This window comes from Triturus cristatus, chromosome 11 (genome assembly GCF_964204655.1).
Source record: "Triturus cristatus chromosome 11, aTriCri1.1, whole genome shotgun sequence".
Classification (NCBI taxonomy): domain Eukaryota; kingdom Metazoa; phylum Chordata; class Amphibia; order Caudata; family Salamandridae; genus Triturus; species Triturus cristatus.
This window is the reverse complement of record NC_140594.1, coordinates 164,524,796-164,546,248: the sequence shown is the minus strand read 5'-3', so window position 1 is coordinate 164,546,248 and position 21,453 is coordinate 164,524,796. Positions and strand designations below refer to the sequence as shown.

Below are 21,453 nucleotides of genomic sequence, written 5' to 3'. Positions count from 1 at the left end.
CACCCTCCCCGTAGAGGAGAATCAGGACGACAGAATAAAGACACTAGCCACAGACAATGACTTCCAGCCAGCTACTTCCCTTTCCATTCCACCCAAGGTACCAGCCAGAATTACCAAACATATACATTGTTAGAGACAAATAACAATGGATCGATGGGTCTTAGACCTCATCCAATTTGGACACCTATTAGAATGTATCCACATTCCTCCTCCAACGCTGCCCCAATCACACATTCAGAGGCATTTACCCATTTTCAGATCAGAAGTACAGATATTGCTACAAAAGGGGGCGATAGAATGAGTTCCCCGCACCCAGAAAGGGAAAGGATTCTACACCTGTTTCTTGTTGATATGCAAGAAGGCAAAGCAGTGGAGACCAATTCTCGACTTAAGGAAGCTCAACAAATTTCTCAGAAAGCAAACCTTTCGCATGATTTCTCTCCAAGACATATTGCATCTTTTCAGCGATGGAGATTACATGTGTTCCCTGAATCTCTGAGATGCCTATTTTTATGTACCCTTTCATCCAAAACACTGAAAGTTCGTCAGGTTCACAGTAGCTGGTAGCCATTTACAATTCTGGGTGTTGCCATTCGTCCTTAAATTGGCCCCCCGCAATTTTGCAAAATGCCTGCCACTCATCGCAGCTTACCTCAGACAGCAGCGACCTCAAGTCTTCCTGTATTTAGACGACTGGTTGGTCAAAGCAGACTATGCAAACGGCGGAAGCATCCACCAAAACCTGCCAACGCCTGTTCAACGACCTCGGACTCACTCTCAACCCAGACAAGTTAATCCTTCAACCTTCACAGCGAATAATATTCCTAGGAGCTGTATTGTACACAGATCTCAACATGGAATACTCAACTGTTGAGAGGCAACAAAAGTTGGTCTCTCTGGCACGCTCCATGCTAGGTCACATTAAGTTTGCCTCTACAAGTCTCTCCTAGGTATGATGTCCTCATGCATTCACTTCGTACCGCACTGCCGTCTTCACATGCGTCTGCTTCTGGAAGCTCTGGCTGCTCAATGGTCTCAGGCGACAGAACCCTTCGAAGAAATCATTCAGGTCACACCAATAACGATCAAGTCTCTCAACTGGTGGAGCCAACCAGCAAATCTTTCTACAGGTCTCCTGTTTCTTCCATAGCCATCTCTGGTGGTGATTACAACAGATGCCTCCCTGGATGGGTGGGAAGCTTACCTCCAAGACCTTCAAGTCGGTGGCATACTTCGCATTGCAGCCTGCAGACCAATCTGCTCGAAGAGCAGTATACCTTCCCAGAATACAGCAATCCACAGACCTCATACGCACAGACAACACCACAACAATGCACTACATAAACTGCCAGGCACCACATCTCGTCTACTGTCCTAGGAGGCACAGCTGATCTGGCATTGGTGAATCCAACACAAGGTACATTTAACAGCAGAGGATGTACCAAGGTCGCCAAATACCATAGCGGACACCTTAAGCAGGCTCAAAATTGCTTTCCACAAGTGGTAATTAGACCAACGCACGGATCACTGAAATTATCAGCTTGGACCCTGAGTTCTGAGAATTTGGTTATCTAAATATTCACGCAGACCGCAGAAGAATACTTGCTAAAGCATATGGCGGAATATACAAATAAAACCTACTCTTTAAAATGGAAGAGATTCTGTATTTGGTGTCGAACAGCTGACATTCACCCCCTCGCATCTTCTCCCGAACAGATCTCACCGAACACCTCGCACAACCTGGCCTAGCTCACCCCTCTATTAAGGTACATCTCGCTGCCATTTCTTGTTTCCGAAGTTCATCCAACAAACCATCTTTGTCGTCCGAAAGACTTGTTCGACAGATTGTTAAGGAAGTTCCACCGTGTAGGCCACCACCTCCAGAGTGGCATCTTAATACAGTGTTGGGACAATTAATGAGGCCTCCTTGTAAACCAATACATTAAGCAGACATTAAAACCTCTCCTGTAAGGTATCCCTCCTTCTGGCTCTTACCTCTGCACATCGACTAAATGAAATGTAAGCTTTTACCACCCAAGAGCCATTTCTTCAGTTCAGAGAAGATAGGGTTATCCTTCATACTAACCCAAAATTTATTCCTAAGGTCCCTTTGAACATTCAGCTTAAATAGCCTTTAATACTCTAATCGTTCTTTCCAAATCTTCAAAAGGCGGCTGAGCAAGCGCTTCACTCACTGGACATCAAACGATGTTTGACATTTTTCTTGGACATACCTAAATCCTTCTGAAAAACAGATCAGCTATTTGTCTCCTTCAGTGCGCCAAGGAATGGTCTTTCGTTTACCAAGCTGAGCATATCCACATGGATATTGAAAACTATTATTTTCTGTCATCAAAGGCAGGACGGCCTTTGAACTTTATAGTGTACTGGTTCATTCCACAAGAGCCATTTCCATGTCCATAGCATTGTTTGCAGGGGTGTCCAGGGGTTTCCAGGGGTACCCGCTGAGTAGCAACCTGGAAAAGTGCACACACCTTTGCGCAGCAATAATGTCTGGATTACGACGTTCTAAGAGATGCAGCAGTGGGACAAGCGGTTCTACGACATCTGTTTCAATAAAGGTGAACTATCTTTGTTTTCCCACTATCCACTTAAAACCTGTTTACGCGCATTTTCTATGCTGTATATTGCGGAGCTATCTGGATTATGGTTTCAACCTCATGAATTTCCATATAGATGTAAATATGAATAGATAATATATATAGATATAGATATATATGAGAGAGAGGAGAAAAGAAAGGTTTCTATTGTATCTTTACAGAATGTGCTTGTTACTGCTTGCCATTCTGATTCAAGCATGTGAATCTATAATAGTTCCAATACTGGAGTAAAAATGAGTTCTGTAACTGTAGTTCTCCAGTATTGGAATCTTTCATAGATTCAGAGGTGACCCGCCCACCCCTCCAGAGACGCTCACCTTTATTTCTCTGTGTTGTACATATGTATGCACTATTACTATGAAAATCTAAGGCACTGCGCTTCTCTCAGAGAAGTTCCAGAGGGTGGTATCATCTGATTGGTTGATTTTACGTTCTTTTTTATTTTTTTGTTAATTAAGGACACTGATATGTTGCTAAACAAAAGGGGCTTAGGCCTCTATGTTCTATGTCTATTGTGACATTACTTTTATAAGGTATAGGGAACTCCCATCTCGATGACGGGAAATGAATCAAGCATGTGAATCTAGGAAAGAATCCAATTCTGGAGAATTACAGTTGCAAGTAAGTAAGAGATTTTACACCAAGGACCATCAGGTGGGACAGTCAGTTCTTTGTGATGTTCTCAGGGGCAAAGAAGGCTAAAGTGTTGCAGAATAGACTTAGATGAATGGTCCTCTGTATTGAAATCTGCTATGCATTATCCAAGAAGCAGCCTCCAACGTTACCACACAAAGTGCCTGTCTTGGACAAATGCAAGGCAGTGATATGGGCATCAGTTCATACATTCACAAAGCACTACTTCCTTGATAGCCAGGTCCAGCAGCAGGGGCACTTTGCCCATTAAGTTGTGCAGGATCCTTTTGGTTTGCGCCATTCCATAGGCCCACCGCTGTAAGCGGTACTCCATTGGTATCTACTCACAAGGTGTGGATTCTGCGGTTTGAAGCATCCCTCTAAAGTACAAGTCACTAACCTTTAGTAAAGTTCTTTCTGTTGAATATTTTATCGATTATACAAGGATCCATGCCCTCCGCAGCAAAAACACAAATCATAGTGCTTAGTGCATGTAATTTAATGCAGGTCTGTACTGAAAGCCAGAGGGGCGCTTTCAAGGCAGGATTGAAGTGGCCACAAATATTCTAATTGAGGGCTTACTCTACAGTGTGATTTTGTACACATTGCATCCTGTCATTGAGCTTCTTGCATAATGCTTGTACACAGCATTATAGTATTTCACCTGAGACAAAACTAGGGTCATGGTGAGTTCCATTTGAGCTGTTTGAAGGAGTGTTTGGATGTGGTATTTAGCACATTAAGCAAGAAAGAAAGCTACCAACGTTGCAAAGGCTATGGGAGTGCTCCAGCAACTGTCACATTTATTTTTAGAGGACTACCATCTCAGCAAACTAAAGCATATGCCAATTTGAGATATCCTAAGACAAAGATAAGTCAACAGCCAGTAGGTCAGAGTCATGCCTTTTATGGTATGCTCTCTGCTTCCACAAATAAGTGACAAAACATTCACACCTTTGGAGCATACCATTCTAGTCAGAGGACGGATGAAGTTATTTGCGCACCAACTTTAAGACATAATCTCGGATCAAGGCAAGGTGCTCCAGATGGCTAGTGCATGAAATTCCCATGCAAACCATGTGACAAGTCCAACAGAGGAGATGATTCTAGTATCTCAGAACACACTTTCAAGTAACTGGCTGTTTCAGTCTCTAAAAGTAAGTACTGTAGTGAAGTTATGTAGTGTTAATTAATTTTCAAAGCGCACAAATACCCAAGGGTGTCTTTGCGCTTATTGGGTATGGCAGTATTGGCAAGAGCAAGAGAGGACTAGGCATTGAAAAGCCAAGTTTTCAGTAGTTTCATAAAACTCGGTAAGGTGGGAGCTGCTTTGCTATTTATAGGCAGACTGTTCCAGAGTACCGGGTCTTCGGAGGAGAAGCAACTGCTCTCCCATTTGAGTCTCTTAAAGCTGGGGCAGGAGGCCATCAAGTTATTTTTAGATCGTAGGTCTCTGCTGGGTATGTACCAGGAAAGCAACTGTTTGAGGTAACTAGGACCTGAGTCATGCAAGGCGTTATAGGTAAGGTACAGCGCCTTGAATTTGATTTGGTTGCTCACTGAAAGCCAGTGGAGTCCCTTAATGGAGGCTGAGACAGGCTGGAACTTAGGCAGATCAAGCATAAGTCTTGCTGCCACATTTTGCACGCTGTGTAGTTTCTTCACGTAATGTTTTTGGAGCTTAACATACAGTCCATTACAATAGTCCACCCTCGTGAGAATTAGTAAAGAGATGACTGTTTTTCTAGAGGTAAGAGGAATGAAAGGAAGAATCTTCTTGATAATCCTCAGTGTTGAAACTGGAGGAGACGACTGAGCTGAAATGCTTAATGAAGTTCTGTAAGAACCTGGCTCTATATATACTACACCAAAATCAGGTATAGTGTGTATAGAGTCCAAGTGTCCCCAGAGGTAGGCAGAGGTTCAAGTTAGATAGAACCTTACTCTCTTTTTGTGGTAGAGTGTTTGAGCAGTAAGGCAGTATCGGAGGACAGTGTTAAGCATTTGATGTACACACTCAGTCAGCAAATGAATTCACACACTCAAGAACTGTACTCTAGGCCAATTGTTTTTGTATAAAAATATACTGTTGTTTATTTTTAGAACCAAGCAAGACTGGCACAGGTATGCATTAAATACATTTCAGTAATAAGTTTCTGGATATAGAACAGTTTGAAAATGCAATAGAAATTGTACTTTGTTTGATTTACAGGGGAGCAGTAGTATGCAACACTTGGCAAATGCAGTACATTGAAATGAATAGGCTTTTTCAGTAAATTACAGGTAATTAACTTTTCACGTTACTTTTCTAACTCAGTGCTGGATACCTAGATTCAGCACTGGGGCATTTCCTGGAAACCGGTAAAAAAATACGTTTTGGTTATTCGTGCGATTTTTATAGAATATTTTCAGATTTCAAAACTCCACACTTGGAATCTTTTTGGAGAAAAAGTGTCAATGTTATCCTATGGAAGGAAAACAGGTTAACGGTTCACAGGTAAGTAAACGACTGTGGGAGTTAAGGCTCTGGGGTTAGACTCAGGGGTCCCCCAGGGTCAGTGATGCACTGTTGTTGTACCCTCAGCGACACTAGGGCGGCCGGGTGCCGTGTTGAGGCCCAATGTTATCCAAGGGAGCATAGGGGGCCTCCGGTTGGTGGCTGCTGGCAAGCAGGCCACTGGGTTGTGGGTGCAAAGCTTCTAGGGTTAAGGTCAGGGCAAATGGGGAAGCAAAGTAGCTCCAAAGGTGCACCCTCAGCGGCACTGGGGCAGCCTGGTGCAAAGTGCTGTTTAGACTTCGGGCGCCCTGTTGTTTTTTTATGGAGAACCTCCGGTTTGCAAAAGCACTGCAGGCAGGGAGACGAAGGACTTCTGGGTGCGACCACCACTTGGAGAGGTAAGTTGGGAAGTTAGGGGTTGGTTAGGCACCGTCGGTTTGGGCACACACAGCCGTGGGGCGTCTGGTGCAGGGGTTCTTTTTGGGGTCGGATCTTCTTACCAGCTCCTGGTCGCAGTTAGGGGGCCCTTCTGGATTTAGACTGCAGGCGTCCGCTTGAGGAATGTCAGGGGTCGTCGGTTCTCGGGTCAGAATCACCGGGGTGACCTCCTTTTGGGGCTTTTTCGCTCGGGCCGGGTTCGGCGGGTGCAGAGTGGACTGGATTTGCTTTGTCCGGCCGGAGCCAGGAGCTGCAGTTTGAACAAGTCTGGTGTTCACGGGAGATTCAGTCTGTGAAGTGAAGGCAGGCAGGTCCTCCAGGGTTTTTGAGGTTGCTGGCTGCAGGACACACCGGGATTTCGCAGGAGCAGGTTCAAGAGGAGACAGGCCTGTAGGGCTGGGCCCAAGTCAGTGGGCGTCGTCCTCTTGTTAGCTCTGCACGGCTCTTCGGTCCTCCTTCTTATCTTCTTTTCTTATAGTTTCTGGACTGCCCCCTAAATACTGTATTTAGGGGGCGTTTTAGGGGTCTTGAGGTCAGTAGCCAATGGGCTACTGATCTTAAGGTGACTACACCCTTGGTGTGCTCACCCCACGTGGGGGAGTGAGCACAATCCCTAGTCCTGATTGGGGAGTGCCTGCCATCTGCAAGATGGCGAGCACTGGAGAGTGGGCTTCACCTCCCCTCCCTGAGGGGTGGAGTTGGCAGAGGTGGGCACTCCTCCTGGGCTGGCTAGTTTTTCCCGCCTGTCTTCCTGCCGAAAGGGAGGGGTGACAGGAAGGGGGCCTGCTCTTGATAGCAGTAGAGGCTGGGGGTCGCATTACAAAGGCTGCCAGGCCTTTGAAGCTCTCCTGCCACATATGGCTCTTCCTGGCTTGGGGGAGGTGTGAATACCTCTGCCGTGGAAAGGCTTTGTTTCTGGGCTCAGGAAGCGTAGGCTCCCACCCTAGGGGTCCAGAAACCTGTCTTGTGGTGGCAGGCTGGTGTTTGCCAGTCAGGGAACCCACCAGAGGCTGGTCGTTTTTCAGGGGGTATCTCAAAGATCCCCTCTGTGTGCACTTTTCAGTAAATCCCACACTGGCATCAGTGTGGGTTTAATGTGCTGAGAAGTTTGATACCAAACTTCTCATTTTTCAGTGTAGCCATTATAGTGTTGTGGAGTTCGTAATGACAAGCTCCCAGCACCATATACTCTTAATGGTAGCACTGCACTTACATTGTCTAAGAATGGACTTCGAAACTGTAGGGGTAAAGGGCTCATGCACCTGTACCCTCACCACTGGCATAAGGCACCCAGCTAGAGGGGTGGCTGATCTATGCCAGGGCAGTGGGTTGTAGGCATGTCGACTCTTCACTTTGTTCTGCACTAAAACACGCAGTCTGCAAAGGCAGTGTGTGTGTGAAATGGTACAGGGCCTCTAAGCACAATAAGGGCTGCAGCCTTTAGAGGTCTTCCCTGGTCACAGTGCCCCGGGTACCTGTGGTACCATTTACCAGGGGCTGACCTGTGGCTACAGATGCCAATTGGGTTAGTTTTGTGGAAAGAATACAGGCCCTGGGAACCTGATTGGCAGGGACCCAGGGCACATCAAGTCAAAGTGCATCAGTAGTCTGGGAAAAAGTGGGGGGATTACTGCAACAGAAACCCACTTTCCTACAAGTTCAGCTTGTCATCAATAGTTATGTATGCCTAGATTTTTCGCTCTTTGGACCAAGATGGGGAGAATTCCTAATTCTGTTGGCCAACCTACTGGGCTCCAGAAATGTGGTTTATTGCCTAAAAGAATTTCTTTGGTTTTCACCGTGTTCAGTTTGAGGCAGTGCTTACCTATCAAATTGCCGATGGCTCTCATACAGTTATGAAAATGGGAAATAATGACTTCCACATTGTTGGAGGCCGACACAACAATTTGCGTGTCGTCTGCGTATGAAGTGGGGGAGAACCCAAAGGATCTGATCAGGGAGGCCAGTTCGATAACATATATATTAAAGAGTAGGGGACTCAGAGAAGATCCTTGAGGGACCCCCCACATGGAAGAGATAAGGACTTAGATGTGAAATTCTCAAACCTGACTTAGCGCTCCCTGTCCATTAGAAATGATTGAAGTAAGGCAAGAGCTTTGTCAATGATGGCCAGTTTTGTGAGGCAACCAATGAGAGTGGCATGATCAACCATGTTGAACACTGCCGACAGGTCGAGGAGGATAAGTGCTGCAGAGCCTCCTTTATCCAAGATGGTTCTTAATGTTCGAGGCATATGAGCTGTAGATTGTATACTTTAGCATAGATCGCCATCTAGTGTTGGGCTCGGATGTTTGCACTTTGTTTTTGTCGAAGAATTCTTTGTAGTCACGGGATAGGTGACTCCTCCTTATGGTGATAGTGCGCATGGGCATCGACTCCATCTTAAGATTGTTTTTTTTTCCGCCATCGGGTTCGGATGTAAACTGCTGCGCTCCGGTTCGGTGTCGTATTCGATTCCCCTTCGACGCGCAATCCTTCACCGTTCAACGGTATTGTTTTTTCGATCACGCTGCTCAACGCACATCCAACATATCCCTCAACACCTTCGATTCCAGTCGTCGATGAGGGCTGTTGGGCCTATCTGCGCCATCAGGCCCTACAGCTAATGGAAAGAACTCCATTCAAAAAATACCCCCTGTGTGGTGCCAAATTCCCACACACTGATCTCCACGAGGTCTGTAACCTTTGCCTCTCTCCAGAACACGAGGACAAAGATTGCCCGGCCTGTGCTTCCTTCCGATCGAAGAAAACCATACGTGATCGCCGGTGTTCCCGAGGAATAAGAACCAGACAATGAAGACATCCGCGTCTGTGAGGCTGACGAATCAGAGGCCGAAGATCAGACAGTTACTCCAGGTCAACGGATTGTGAGTACCGACATCGAAACCCCTACCCCTAAACATAACGCTCCGGTAACACCTTCGCCTTCCGGCTCAGGTCAACACCGTGATAATCCTTCAGACGCCCTGCCCTCCGGCCCAGCTCCGAAGTCCAAAGACAAGCCTTCAGGCGACTCGGGACGGAGCCAGCCATGCATCGGTACCGAAATACCATCCTCAGTACCAAAAGCCAAACATTCGGCACCGAAACACCATCTGGATAAACCCTCAGAGCCGAAATCAGACCAAAAATCCTCGGAGCCGAAGAAGGACCATAAATCTTTGGAGCTGGTAAAGTCCTAGACCTCCATAGCTCCTCCAAAGCATAAGGACACCAAGACCCCTCCTAAAGCTTTGAAGTCTAAACCAAAACAACCAAAATCCTCGGTGCCAAAGAAGGATACTGGATTAAAAGACCTATTTCAACCAGTTCCAGTGGATCCTAAACAAAAAACCCTTCACATTGACCCTAAAACTGGTCATATCAAGACAACTCCATCTAAAAAGAGACATTTGGACTCCCCAGAGGAACCTAAGGTACCATTAAAAAAAAAAAAAGAGAGATATGAGCACTTCGCCAGCCAGACCCTTCTCTCCTACAAATATTCCTACTACATCACTTTCTCCACCACACTCCATATTCACCTACACCACAAGATGATAATGATGATCACCTTGGGGGTGGGGATGAAAACCCACAAGAGGATAATGACGATGACTCTACTCTCCCACCACCTGATCCTTGAGAGGATTATGATAATTCTCCAGATGTCCCTGATCCAGACTCCTACCCATCTAGGTCATCCCCCCCAGACTACAAAATAGGTCTTGCACAGCTCATAAATAGGGCTGCACAATATCATGGGGTAGAATTACACTCAGACCCACTGGAGGAAGATTTTTTATTAAAGACTTTCACACAGTCACAAAAATCAACAAGTATTCTACCTATGTTAACGTTTTTAAAGACCCTGTCAGGGCTAGAGTTCTCAATCCCAGGACTGAGGAAAAATATAAACCCACTCCCAATGATCCAGCTTATATTAAAGCACAGCTCCCTCTAGATTCCTTGGTTGTGTCAAATGCACATAAACAAGCAAATTCCCAAACATCAGGAGATGCCCCACGTCCAGATAAGGAGCCTAAATTACTAGATGCATCTTGTAAGCGAATTGCGTCACAAGCAGCCAATCACTGGCACATTGCCAATACCCAAGCTTTACTGGCCAGGTATAATAGGGCTCATTACGATGAGCTTGAAAAGCTTATACAACATCATCCGGATCAGTATAAGTCTAATGCTAACGACCTCATACCAGAGGGAAAGTTAATTACAAACACTTCTATAAAGTGTGCTCTTGATGCAAACTACACAGTGTCTCGTGCGATAACACAAGCGTTCTACTACGCAGACACGCATCGCTACGCATATCTGGGTTTAAACAGGACGTGCAGTCTACAATTCTTAATCAACCCTTTGATCAAGAACACTTATTTGGACCCACTGTTGACACATCTTTAGAAAAAATGAAAAAGGACTCAAACTGCTAAGTCGATGGGATCCCTACAGGCAACAACCACTAGAGGTTCTTTTCGTCACTCCTTTTATAAGGGCGCCTCTAAAACTAGTGGGACGCACAACACCTAATCCTCCTACAAAAACACTACTCAAATATCCCCTAACAGAGGATATTTCAGAAGGGGTTGTAGAGGGAACAACAACTAAGGTAGAGACCGCAGTAATAACACCAGCACCTCTCCTACTACAAAACAGTGACTTCCCCCGAACATTCCACTCCAGTTGGAGGAAGACTATCACAGTTCCTACCTATCTGGAATTCCATCACCACAGACAAGTGGCTAAGACAAATTATCCATTATGGTTACTGCCTGGAACTCACTTCAACTCCCCCCATTCATACCCCCCAAACAACGTCCAATGTCCACAGAACATCTGACACTGTTAAAACAAGAGGTTCTCTCTTTATTACAAAAACACGCAATAGAACCAGTTCCCTTACCTCACCAAGTAGCAGGGGTTTACTCCCTTTACTTTCTAATCCCAAAGAAGTACGATACTCTCAGGCCAATACTAGACCTCCGACCGTTGAATCTCTACATACATTCTGACCACTTCCACATGGTCACTCTCTAACAGGTCCTCCCACTGCTGCAACAGGGCAATTTCCTTGCCACTCTAGGTCTCAAGAACGCCTACTTTCATATTCCCATTCACCCCGCTCACAGAAAGTATCTACGGTTTGTAGTGGACGGTCATCACTATCAATTCAAAGTCCTCCCATTCGGAGTAACTGCAGCACCCCGAGTCTTCACAAAATGTCTTGCGGTAGTCGCAGCTCATTTGCGGAGACAACACATTCACTTGTTTCCTTATGTCGACGACTGGCTCATAAAAGCCAAGTCACACACACACTGTGTGCACAATACACACAAAAGAATCCAGCTGCTCCACGACTTAGGATTCACAATAAACCTACCCAAGTCACGCCTTCTACCATCCCACCTACCCCTTGCATACCCCAATCCAGTCAGGATAGCCAGCATGGAAGCTCTCATATCAAGATTTCAATTTCAACACTCCCTTCCAGCTCGAGTGTTCATGCATCTAATAGGGATGATGGCCTCTTGTATCCTCCTAGTTCTTTATGCAAGACTTCAGATGCGTCCCTTACAAGAATGTTTAGCACATCAGTGGAACCAATCTCAAGGTCAGTTAACAGATCTGGTTGTTGGTGGACAGCCGCACGCATCGCTCTCTGCAGTGGTGGAACACACAAAACCTATCCAAAGGGCGGCCGTTCCTCTACCAGGTTCCACAGATGGTGCTAACCACAGACTCATCACTCACCGGCTGAGGAGCTCATCTTCAAAACCAAACCATTCAGGGTATATGGACCCATCAACAAGAACAACTCCACATAAATCACCTGGAGTTACTGGCAATCTTTCTAGCACTAAAGTCTTTTCAACACTTGCTAGTAGGCAAAGCTGTCTTGATCCATACAGGCAACATGACAGCAATGTATTACATACAAAAGCAGGGGGGACACACACTTCAGCTTTCACAACTAGCGCAAAGCATATGGAGATGGGTCATTCCTCAAAACATTTACCTCCTCGCAGAACATCTACCATGATGCACAATCAGATCGCAGATCTGCTCAGTCGTCAAACACAGCATATCCACGAATGTGAACTTCATCCTCAAGTTCTTCTTCCATTCTTTCACATGTGGGGTCATCCAGACATAGATCTGTTCGGCACACACCAAAAAAGATGCCCATGCTTCGCCTCCAGATATCCACACCCATTGTCCAAAGGCAATGTGCTATGGATGAACTGGTCAGGCAGATTTGCATACGCTTTTCCGCCTCTCCCACCCATTCCCTCACTGGTTCGGAAGCTCAAACAACACTCCCTCACAATGATCCTAGTTGCTCCAACATGGGCACGCCAACCATGGTTCACAAGCCTGTTTGAACTTTCAGTAGTGCCTCATCAAAAGCTCCACCTCTCCCCCAAGTTCCTCACTCAGAATCATGGAGAGATAAGGCACCCAGATCCCAATCAACTCAATCTTGCAATCTGGCTCTTGAAGTCCTAAAGTTTGGCTACCTTAATCTCCTGCTAGACTGCATGAACATCATTAAAGAGGCTAGACGTCTTACTACTAGAGCATGATATGCAGCAAAGTGGAAGCAATTTGTCATTTATTGTACAAATAACAAAATCGACCCGCTAGATGCTTCCATACAAAATATTATCTGTTATCTTTTACATCTATACGGCTACATCTTGCTGCAATTGCTGCTTACCTCCAAAACAGACATTTGTCGTTGTTTTGAGTACCAGCTATCAAAGCGTTTATGGAAGAACTTAAAAGAATAATTCCACCTTCTCCTGTATGGAATCTCAATATAGTCCTCCAAAGACTCATGGGTCCCCAATTTGAACCTCTGCACAAACGCAAGTTACAGTTCCTTACTTGGAAATTAGCCTTTCTCGTAGCTATCACATCACTTAGGAGAGTTGGTGAACTCCAGGCATTAACCATACAAGAACCATTTCTACAAATACACCATAGTAAAGTGGTTTTTAGGCCTAATCCAAAATTTCTACCTAGGGTGGTATCTGCCTTTCACCTCAATCTGTCGGTTGAACTTCCAGTATTTTTCCCTCATCCAGACTCAGTAGCAGAATGTGCTCTCCACACACTAGACGTTAATAGCGATACTCTACTACATCGGAAGAACTAAAAGTTTTAGAAAAACAAAACAAATTTTTGTAGCTTTCTCTCCACCTCACAAAGGCAATCCCATTTCAAAAACAGGAATTGCAAGGTGGATTGTTAAATGCATCCAAACATGCTATCTCAAAGCTAAACACACATTAACTATTCCCCCTTGAGCTCATTCCACACGCAAACTAGGGGCTTCTATGGCATTCTTAGGGAACATTCCCCTAGATGACATCTGCAAAGCAGCAACTTGGTCTACACCACATACTTTCACTAAACACTATTGTGTAGATGTGCAAGCAAAGCAACAAGCTACTGTGGGCCAGGCTGTATTAAGAACACTTATTCAAACTACTGCAACGGATACAGGTTGCCACCGCTAGGGAGGAAAAACTGCTTTATAGTCTATGCTAAAGTATACAATCTACAGCATATATGCCTCAAACGGAAAATGCTACTTACCAGTATGCATCTGTTCTTGACATGTAGAGCTGTAGAGTTGTATACGCCCACCCACCTCCCCGGGTACCTTTATCTGTTGCAGTTTTGTTATTTAGAGACATCACATGGGCATCCTTTTCTATTCTCTTACTAACTCCATCATCACCCTTTATGGCGAAAAACAATCTGAAGATGGAGTCGATGCCCATGCGCACTATCACCATAAGTAGGAGTCACCTATCCCGTGACTACAAAGACTTCTTCGACAAAAACAAAGTGCAAACATCCGAGCCCAACACCAGATGGCGAGCTATGCTAACGTATACAACTCTACAGCTCTACATGCCAAGAACAGATGCATACTGGTAAGTAGCATTTTACTTATCTGTGGTCTTTATTAAAGCCGTCTCCGTGCTGTGTTCGGCCCTAAAGCCGAATTGGGCAGAATCCAGTAACTGATTGTCCTGAATAAACTGTCAGTTGTAAATTAATAAGTTGTTCCACTGTTTTTGCTGGGAATGGTAACCTTGAGATAGGACGATATCTGGATTATCTGGGTCTGGTTAGGTTTCTTAAGGAGAGCCAGGATGGAGGCCTTTTTCCACAAATCAAGAAAGGTCCCGGAGCTAAACTTCCCATTAAAAGATGTTAGTGGGATAAGAAGCAATTGGAACCGTAATCTGTTTTAGTATAGAGGGAGGACAGGGATCATAAGGTGACCCCGATTTTGTGGAATTGAGTATGTTGAGGATGTCTGCAGCAGTGGTAAATGAGAATTGGCTGAGTTTTGGTTGAAGGCTTTTGCTAAGGGAATTGGACTCGATAGTGGAAGCTTGAGCTGTAGTGGAAATAACGGTGAGCTCGATGGTTCTAGAAGAAGTCAACTGATTGTAATTTGTTTAACTTTGTCACAGAAGTTAGAGACTATTTTCTTGCAAAAAATATTGACTGTTGTTGCTGCCTTTATTCTCTGGAGCTTTGGTAAGTTTGTTTATAACTTGAAAAAGTTCTCTAGCAGAATGCTTGGATGTTTCAATTTGTTGTGTGAAATAAGTAGATTTTTCCTTGGTGATAGCTGCCTAATAACTGGCCACGGAGCGTTTGTAAATGACTTTACCAGAAGAATTGTAATTTGATCTCCAGTTCCTTTCAAGCCTTCTACAGTTTTGTTTTTCAAGGCGAATAGTTTCTGTGAACCAGGGAGCAGATTGTTTAGATTTGAAGTTGATAATGATGGCATCGTGCTTTGACCTGGTACCTCCTGCACACATATGGGTGCATTTCAAGGGTGGTTCACAAGACATGGTCTTAGGCTCTGGGGTACTGGAAGGATCTAGTGGTTGTGTCAATGATGGTACAGACAGTGGTGGACACCACACAACTTGGATGGGCTTGCATTTTGCAGATCAAGTTCACACAAAATTACCATTACAAAAGGCACCTCAAAAACAAGATTCTGTTCACATCAGGGTTTTGACAGACAACTGACTTTCATGTCACTTAGAGGCTCATCAGTATGTCCTTAATCTCTAAATAATTTGTTTAGCACTGAGTACTTTGCAGTCTCGCCTGCAGCAGGCAGTTTGTGCAAAGAAACTATCTGAGAACACGAGATTGCTGATGCACACAGGTGGCAACCTAGAGATACAAGTGATTGGGAGTTATATCAAATGGTGGTAGTCTGCATTTTTGCACAGTGGGGCCCATCTTCAAATTTGTGTCCAACTATTGAGAAAAAAAGGCCAAGACAATGGTTCTAGAGACCAACAGGTTGAGCAGTGGCGGCTACTATCAGGGGGAAATGGTGCAGCAGCGCGAGGGGGAAAATCTGTGCCTGACGTCTGCTGCCTCTTGAGCTCTGATGATGCTCGTACAGGCTCCCAGACTCCCCTGCGCCAATCCAGATGCTATACTCATGCTCGTATTACCCAACATGAAAGAAGCGTAGGGATTGGGCAGAGCTGGCTAGTTCCGTGCTCCAGAAGGGACTGGGAGCCTGTGCTCCTGAGCCCTGCTGAAATTCCCAAGCAGCAGCCTGGAGATATCCAAGTGCACGTCGGTTTGGCTGGCCTAAGACCTGCGTACTGGCAGTGCCCTAAGCCCACCACTCCTCCTCCTCTTGATGCCCCTGCCGTCAAGACTCGGCTGCGGCTCCAGGGTAAATTGAATTGATAATAAAGCAGTTCTGTTAACAGCTTTATTATCATTTTATTTTACATTCCTCTGCTAGTTCCAGCAGTGGGGCGACGCTCCTACGCCATAACAGGAGCTGCCCCTGAGGTTGAGTCTTGGGGCAGGTCACTGTTGGCCAGTCAGTGGAGGACTTTTGCATAGGCATTTCATCCAGCTTGGTTGATGCCACTGGTAGTCTAATCAAGCATACAGACCACAAGTTTGTCAGCCTGATTCTTATTGTGTTAGAGTTTGGATATTTTGAATCAAGTACAAAACTCGTGGCTATAATAATCGTGGCTATAATAAAGGTGGCGCATAAGCTAATAAAATGGCTGTTTTGTCCAGCCAAATTTAAGTTTTTTTCAGTTATGATGTCAAGTACTACAGCTCTCAACTTTCCTGCATCCACCTGAAATGTAGTTCGATCCTTCCTACACTTGGGGGGGGGGGGGAGTTCACCATATCTTAAGGCCAGTGTACACTGTTTTATTTCGCACAGCACTCTTCCAAAACATTTAGCGGGCAACAAAGTGTCTTCCCACAGGTTAGCAGTGTTAACATGTTTTATGTATCCACCATTGCAGCTTTTGCATATCACCCCCCTAAACATTGGATGGCCAAGGTAGCTTTCTAGTGACTATTACTTCATTACAGTGAGCCGAAATCTTGCACTTGGGTGATGCCAGTCATACTGCAGCTGTACGGGCATTTCCTACGTAGGTTGAGACCGATTCTTCTGTATTGCATAGAAGAAACTAAACCCACAAAGAACAATCACTAGATTTTCCACTTTCATGATCCACAAGTAGTTGGGAAACCTGTCATGAAGGAAACATTTGTGTGATGATTTGGGTGTTAATCGTTGGCTAACAAAGCCATACACTTTAGCCCTAAAGCATTTCTTAAAAGAGGAAAAAGGAGCATTATTAGCCTCTAGTGGGAATGTTTCTTTGTCAGACACATGCAGGATGGAGATGTTATTATTTCTTCTCATTTACATGGTATTGGCCATTAGGTATTCAGGCTAGAGGCCACAGTGGGTCAGACAGAATTGGAAACATTTGTTTGCTTCTTCAGTCGCATCACTCATAAGTGGGATACTGCTTTGAGTTGATGCATTACACTTGATTCTACAATATGCTGATGCTACAAAAGGGATTTACATGGCACTCTCCCACTTCCTCAGTTAAGAGTAGTAACCTACTTTTTATTCTTCATCCTTACATTATGCTAAGAAAGGTTTAATCTGAAGCTGTTGGCATTTATTGTGGGGCATTGTGGACGTATCTGATATTCACCCCCCCCCTCCTGTTTTTGTTGCCCAAAAACTTGAAATTCATGTCAACAAAATTGATTTTCCAAGTTCAAATACTTAATGGCAGAATACTGTGTAAGCCTGTAAAACTATACCAGTCAAACTCCAAAACCGGTGTTACAGGTAAGTAACTGTTACAGTGCTTCACAGAAGGGAGCAGATATCCTTAATGACCAAAATGTTTATTCAACAAACCTTTCATGACTTTTCTGAACTTGTTGATACTGTACACCCTGAAGTGGGTCAATAAAAAAAGCATGCTAGTATTTCATTTCTCATGTTTGCAGGTTGGGGAACAACCTAATTATTGCAGCAGATGTACTACAGAAAAGAAGGCCCTATTATATTTGCACTTGTCCCTTGAGTGACCAGGGGTCAATAACTTGGTTAACATGCCCCTTAACAGAAATCAATTGTGTGAAATTGTAAGAATTGTTAGAAAGTGACACAATAACAATCCCTAATGAGAAAGATACAAGTATTTAAAGTAATTGTTTTTCTTTTTCATCCTTATAGCCAAATTGTTATGCTAAAATCATTACTGTGGAGTCGCAGAAAAAAATTGTCATCTACTCAAAGCAGCAAATTAATGTGAATGAGGAAATTACATATGACTACAAATTTCCAATCGAAGATGTGAAGATCCCCTGTTTGTGTGGGGCTGAGAACTGCAGAGGAACACTTAATTGAAAGGTTCCATCTAATATTGCACCTTCAGCCATGTTGGACTGTAATAAACCAGGTGTGATTGCACTTTGCCAAAAAGAAAAGGAAAAAAAACATTTCGCACTTCTCTTGGGCTCACAAGCTAAAACGCACATGTACAACAAGACTGTTTACGATTAAGGTGCTCTTCTTATTTCAATATGGAAGCAAAATAATTAAAAAAGGCAATTACCACTTTGTGACGCAACAGTATGCAGACAAACATTAGTTCTCGTTTTCATTGCCACCGTTAATCCTTCTGATTGCTTATGGTACTTCCCCCCACACCACCTTCTTCTCTTTGAATGCTGCTACGTTCCTCAGTTCTGTAAACACTTTCAACCTGAGCATGAAGACTGAATTGCCAGAAGAGCCGCAGGAGCTGGATGGTTTTGCACAGATAAGCAAGCTGTAGGTGATATTAAATATTATGCAAGAGAGCGACCCTCTTAGTGTTGTATCAGACCTCTCACAAGCGCAATGGATGATCAGATCTGCCCTTAACAGTGTAATGTTTGCTGCTAAATTGAGCTGCTTGTAAGAGGTGGGCATAAAGCCTGGGTCAATAATGTTGAAATGTTTTATAACATTTGATACAACAATACCTACCAGCAATAAAAATAAGGTGTTGTAGCCAGTTGTAAGATAAAGTGTTGCTTTCGATCAGTGCTGAAAGTTGATTTTAATTATCTATACCAGGTACATTAGAAGAGCTGTAGTTAAGTTACAAAAGTCAGTGTTGAGAACTGCCTTGGTCTTAAACATACTGTACACTAACAGCTTTTTTATTGTTAAAATCAAGCTATGTTGATCTGTTGTTCAAATCACGACCATAGTTCCTTTTCCTGCTAAGTCTCAGGAGAATGTTTGTCTTTCTTTCCATTTCAGTGCTCTGTTTAACATATCTGTATATCACTGCCAGATTGCTGTTTGAAAAGTGAAATGTTGTGACTCTTCAGCTTCCATGTGTTTTAAATGCTCAGTGCACTCCTTTGATACAGGTATTTTGCATCTTTAATAGAAAGAAGCACTTGGCATGGGGGAGACTGGGTTGAGTGCTCGCTGTCTTCATGCCAGCCTTCTTTTAAGAAATAACAAATATTTTGTGTTACCTTTGAGATTTAGGAGTGCTTGGTGGTAGTGAAAAACATAACCAACCTATGAATAGCCAAACTAAATCTAAATGCGCATCTGTGTTGACCCTCCTGGATGTGGCTCTCATCGAAGACACTAGTGATAAACAACTTTCTTAAGAGATCTTTGGTAGAGCTGGACAGTCCACCTTTACTAAGCTAGAGGCAAAGGGGGATGAGCAGGAAGGTCGGGCACATTTACTCTGGATATTTACCAGCAGTTATCCAGAAAACCAAATCCTCTCATTTATAAGTGGTGTCAAAACACTTTCTATCCGTTCTAAATCAGGCTTATCAGGCTTACAGCACATGCATATAATTTCAATTCTAACCTTTTAAACCCAAGAGCTCCATTGAAAGCGATTCAGGTAGAGTAAGTACTTCACTTAAACCAGCTTTTTGTTCCTATGAGGAATGTTGTCATTATTATCAAAATCAACCAAAAGATGTGCGCACCCTGTAGGTGTCAGGGTGAAATACTTTAATTCAATATACATTTTTAATAAAATTAGTATGAGGATATTCAGATTCCGGCATGTTAGTTTTATAGATGACAATAAGACACGGACAACTTTTTAATTATTTCCTGAATTCTAATCTTTGTATTCAATTTAAGGGTGGTAAAATTGAGCATTACCAGCATTAATTGATTTGTTCATCTTATAAATTGTGGCGCAGTGCAAAACATTCCTTTCTTATCAATGTATTATTGTGAAATTGACATCTTGTATGGACAGACTAAATATTTGTGTATCTTATGACCGGACTATGGCATCTCTGACAAAAATTTATTTTGTGATATTTTGTCAGACGATAACATGTAGTTAAAGAAGCGTGAAAAAAATTACGAAAACGGCTTAAACTAATATAAATCAGTTTGCGTATTAATGTCTGTCTCGTCAGAACCTCAGCAGGTTGTTTTTAAACAGAATCAACCTGTTGATTAAATAATCCTCTATTATTAGTGGTTCAAGGAACGAGCTTGAAAGTAGTGTGTGTGTGCTGGTACCACAAAGGTTTTGTGTTCGATTCAGCTCCAATTTTTAGTTATTTGAAGAAAAACTCAATATTAAGCAAAATGCGTTATCTTCGCAAGCTGTCCAGTGCGGTGTCTGTAGAGCACACAAACATGCTCCGTGCCTAGTATTCACGACTGCTTGAATATTGGGTTTGTGGGATTTTTCTGCATATGAAAGGAACTTTCTCTGTAAACTAGAACCTACCAGTGCCTTACACATGAATGACAGCTGAGGAGATGGTGCTTTCACAAGATTGTTGTCCCTCTTTGGGACTGGCCCACGAAGTTTTGGAGAACCACTCTTCACGGCGTGCCTGTTGAGCATATTTATTGAGTTGTATTTGTAAACTGAAACTAGCCTCAAAAGTATTAAATAGCACTTATTGAGTGCCTCGTGACGAAGAAGGGATCTTTAACCATAGAGCAGCCCAGTGCATCTGACCAGAAGGTTGGAGGGCACTTGTTTTGTTAATGGAGAAACAGACTTCTAGGTTGCAGTATACCATCGACTCTGCGCTTTGTGTTTCTTCTCTTTTTAATGATGCTGATGTGAAGTGCTGTGTTTGCAACTCAGCAGAGCTACACTTGGTAGACAAGAGCCCACTTCCCAGATTTGATTTTTGCACGTTTTGCCGCATCTACAGTTTATGCTCTTTTAGGATGTTTCTTTGCTTGCCGTTCATTATATTGTGCAAAAAAGATTAAGATTTTGCCATTTTTGGAGTTGTAGGTCAAACTGTATTTTCTCTTATTTGCATTTTGGCTCAAAAAAGTGTCTGAATCGGCATGCCTCTATCTAATATGTATCAGAATGGATGTAGATCTTTGGACTGGAGACAGGCCTGGTAGTGAAAGTTAGAATGCCTAGTTCATAACTGAAATAATTATGGTATGTATGTTTATGGTATTCCCAGGCCATACTCCTAATCATAACACAGGGGGAAAACCTCTGCCTTCAAAAAAAAAAAAGATTATTGAGTTGGAGCAGCTTCATTATATAAAAATGCTTCAGGCACTTTACCAGTCACACCAATTCGGTGTGTCTAATAGTTCCTTCTTGTCAAGGAAATGTGAAAGATTCAATTTGCTACAGTTGGAATTGCCATCTTTTGTTTCCAATAAAATTTTAACTTGTGGGTAGCATGTGCTCAATGATAACCACAAACTCTAAAAGCTATACCTCGTGCACACAGTTATAAAAAAAAGAGGCAATCTGAATTTAGCATTTTTTGTATTAAAGCCTCACAGGATCTCTTTTTACCATTCCGACTATGTGGAAACTCGGTGAAGACGAGCGACCCAGAGTTCCTTGAATTTCT

The 21,453-nt window shown here is 43.6% G+C and overlaps 1 protein-coding gene across 3 annotated transcripts in view; it reads left to right on the top strand.

Moving 5' to 3' along the window:
• Positions 1-21,103, top strand: part of SETD1B (SET domain containing 1B, histone lysine methyltransferase) — a 476,309-nt gene extending 455,206 nt beyond the window's left edge. For all 3 annotated transcript variants that reach the window (XM_085633203.1, XM_085633202.1, XM_085633201.1), the window contains exon 18: positions 17,795-21,103. In XM_085633203.1, the coding sequence (XP_085489329.1) occupies positions 17,795-17,968 (174 nt within the window). In that variant the 3' untranslated portion in view covers positions 17,969-21,103. The remainder of the gene's footprint in view (positions 1-17,794) is intronic.
• The last annotated feature ends 350 nt before the right edge of the window (positions 21,104-21,453 follow it).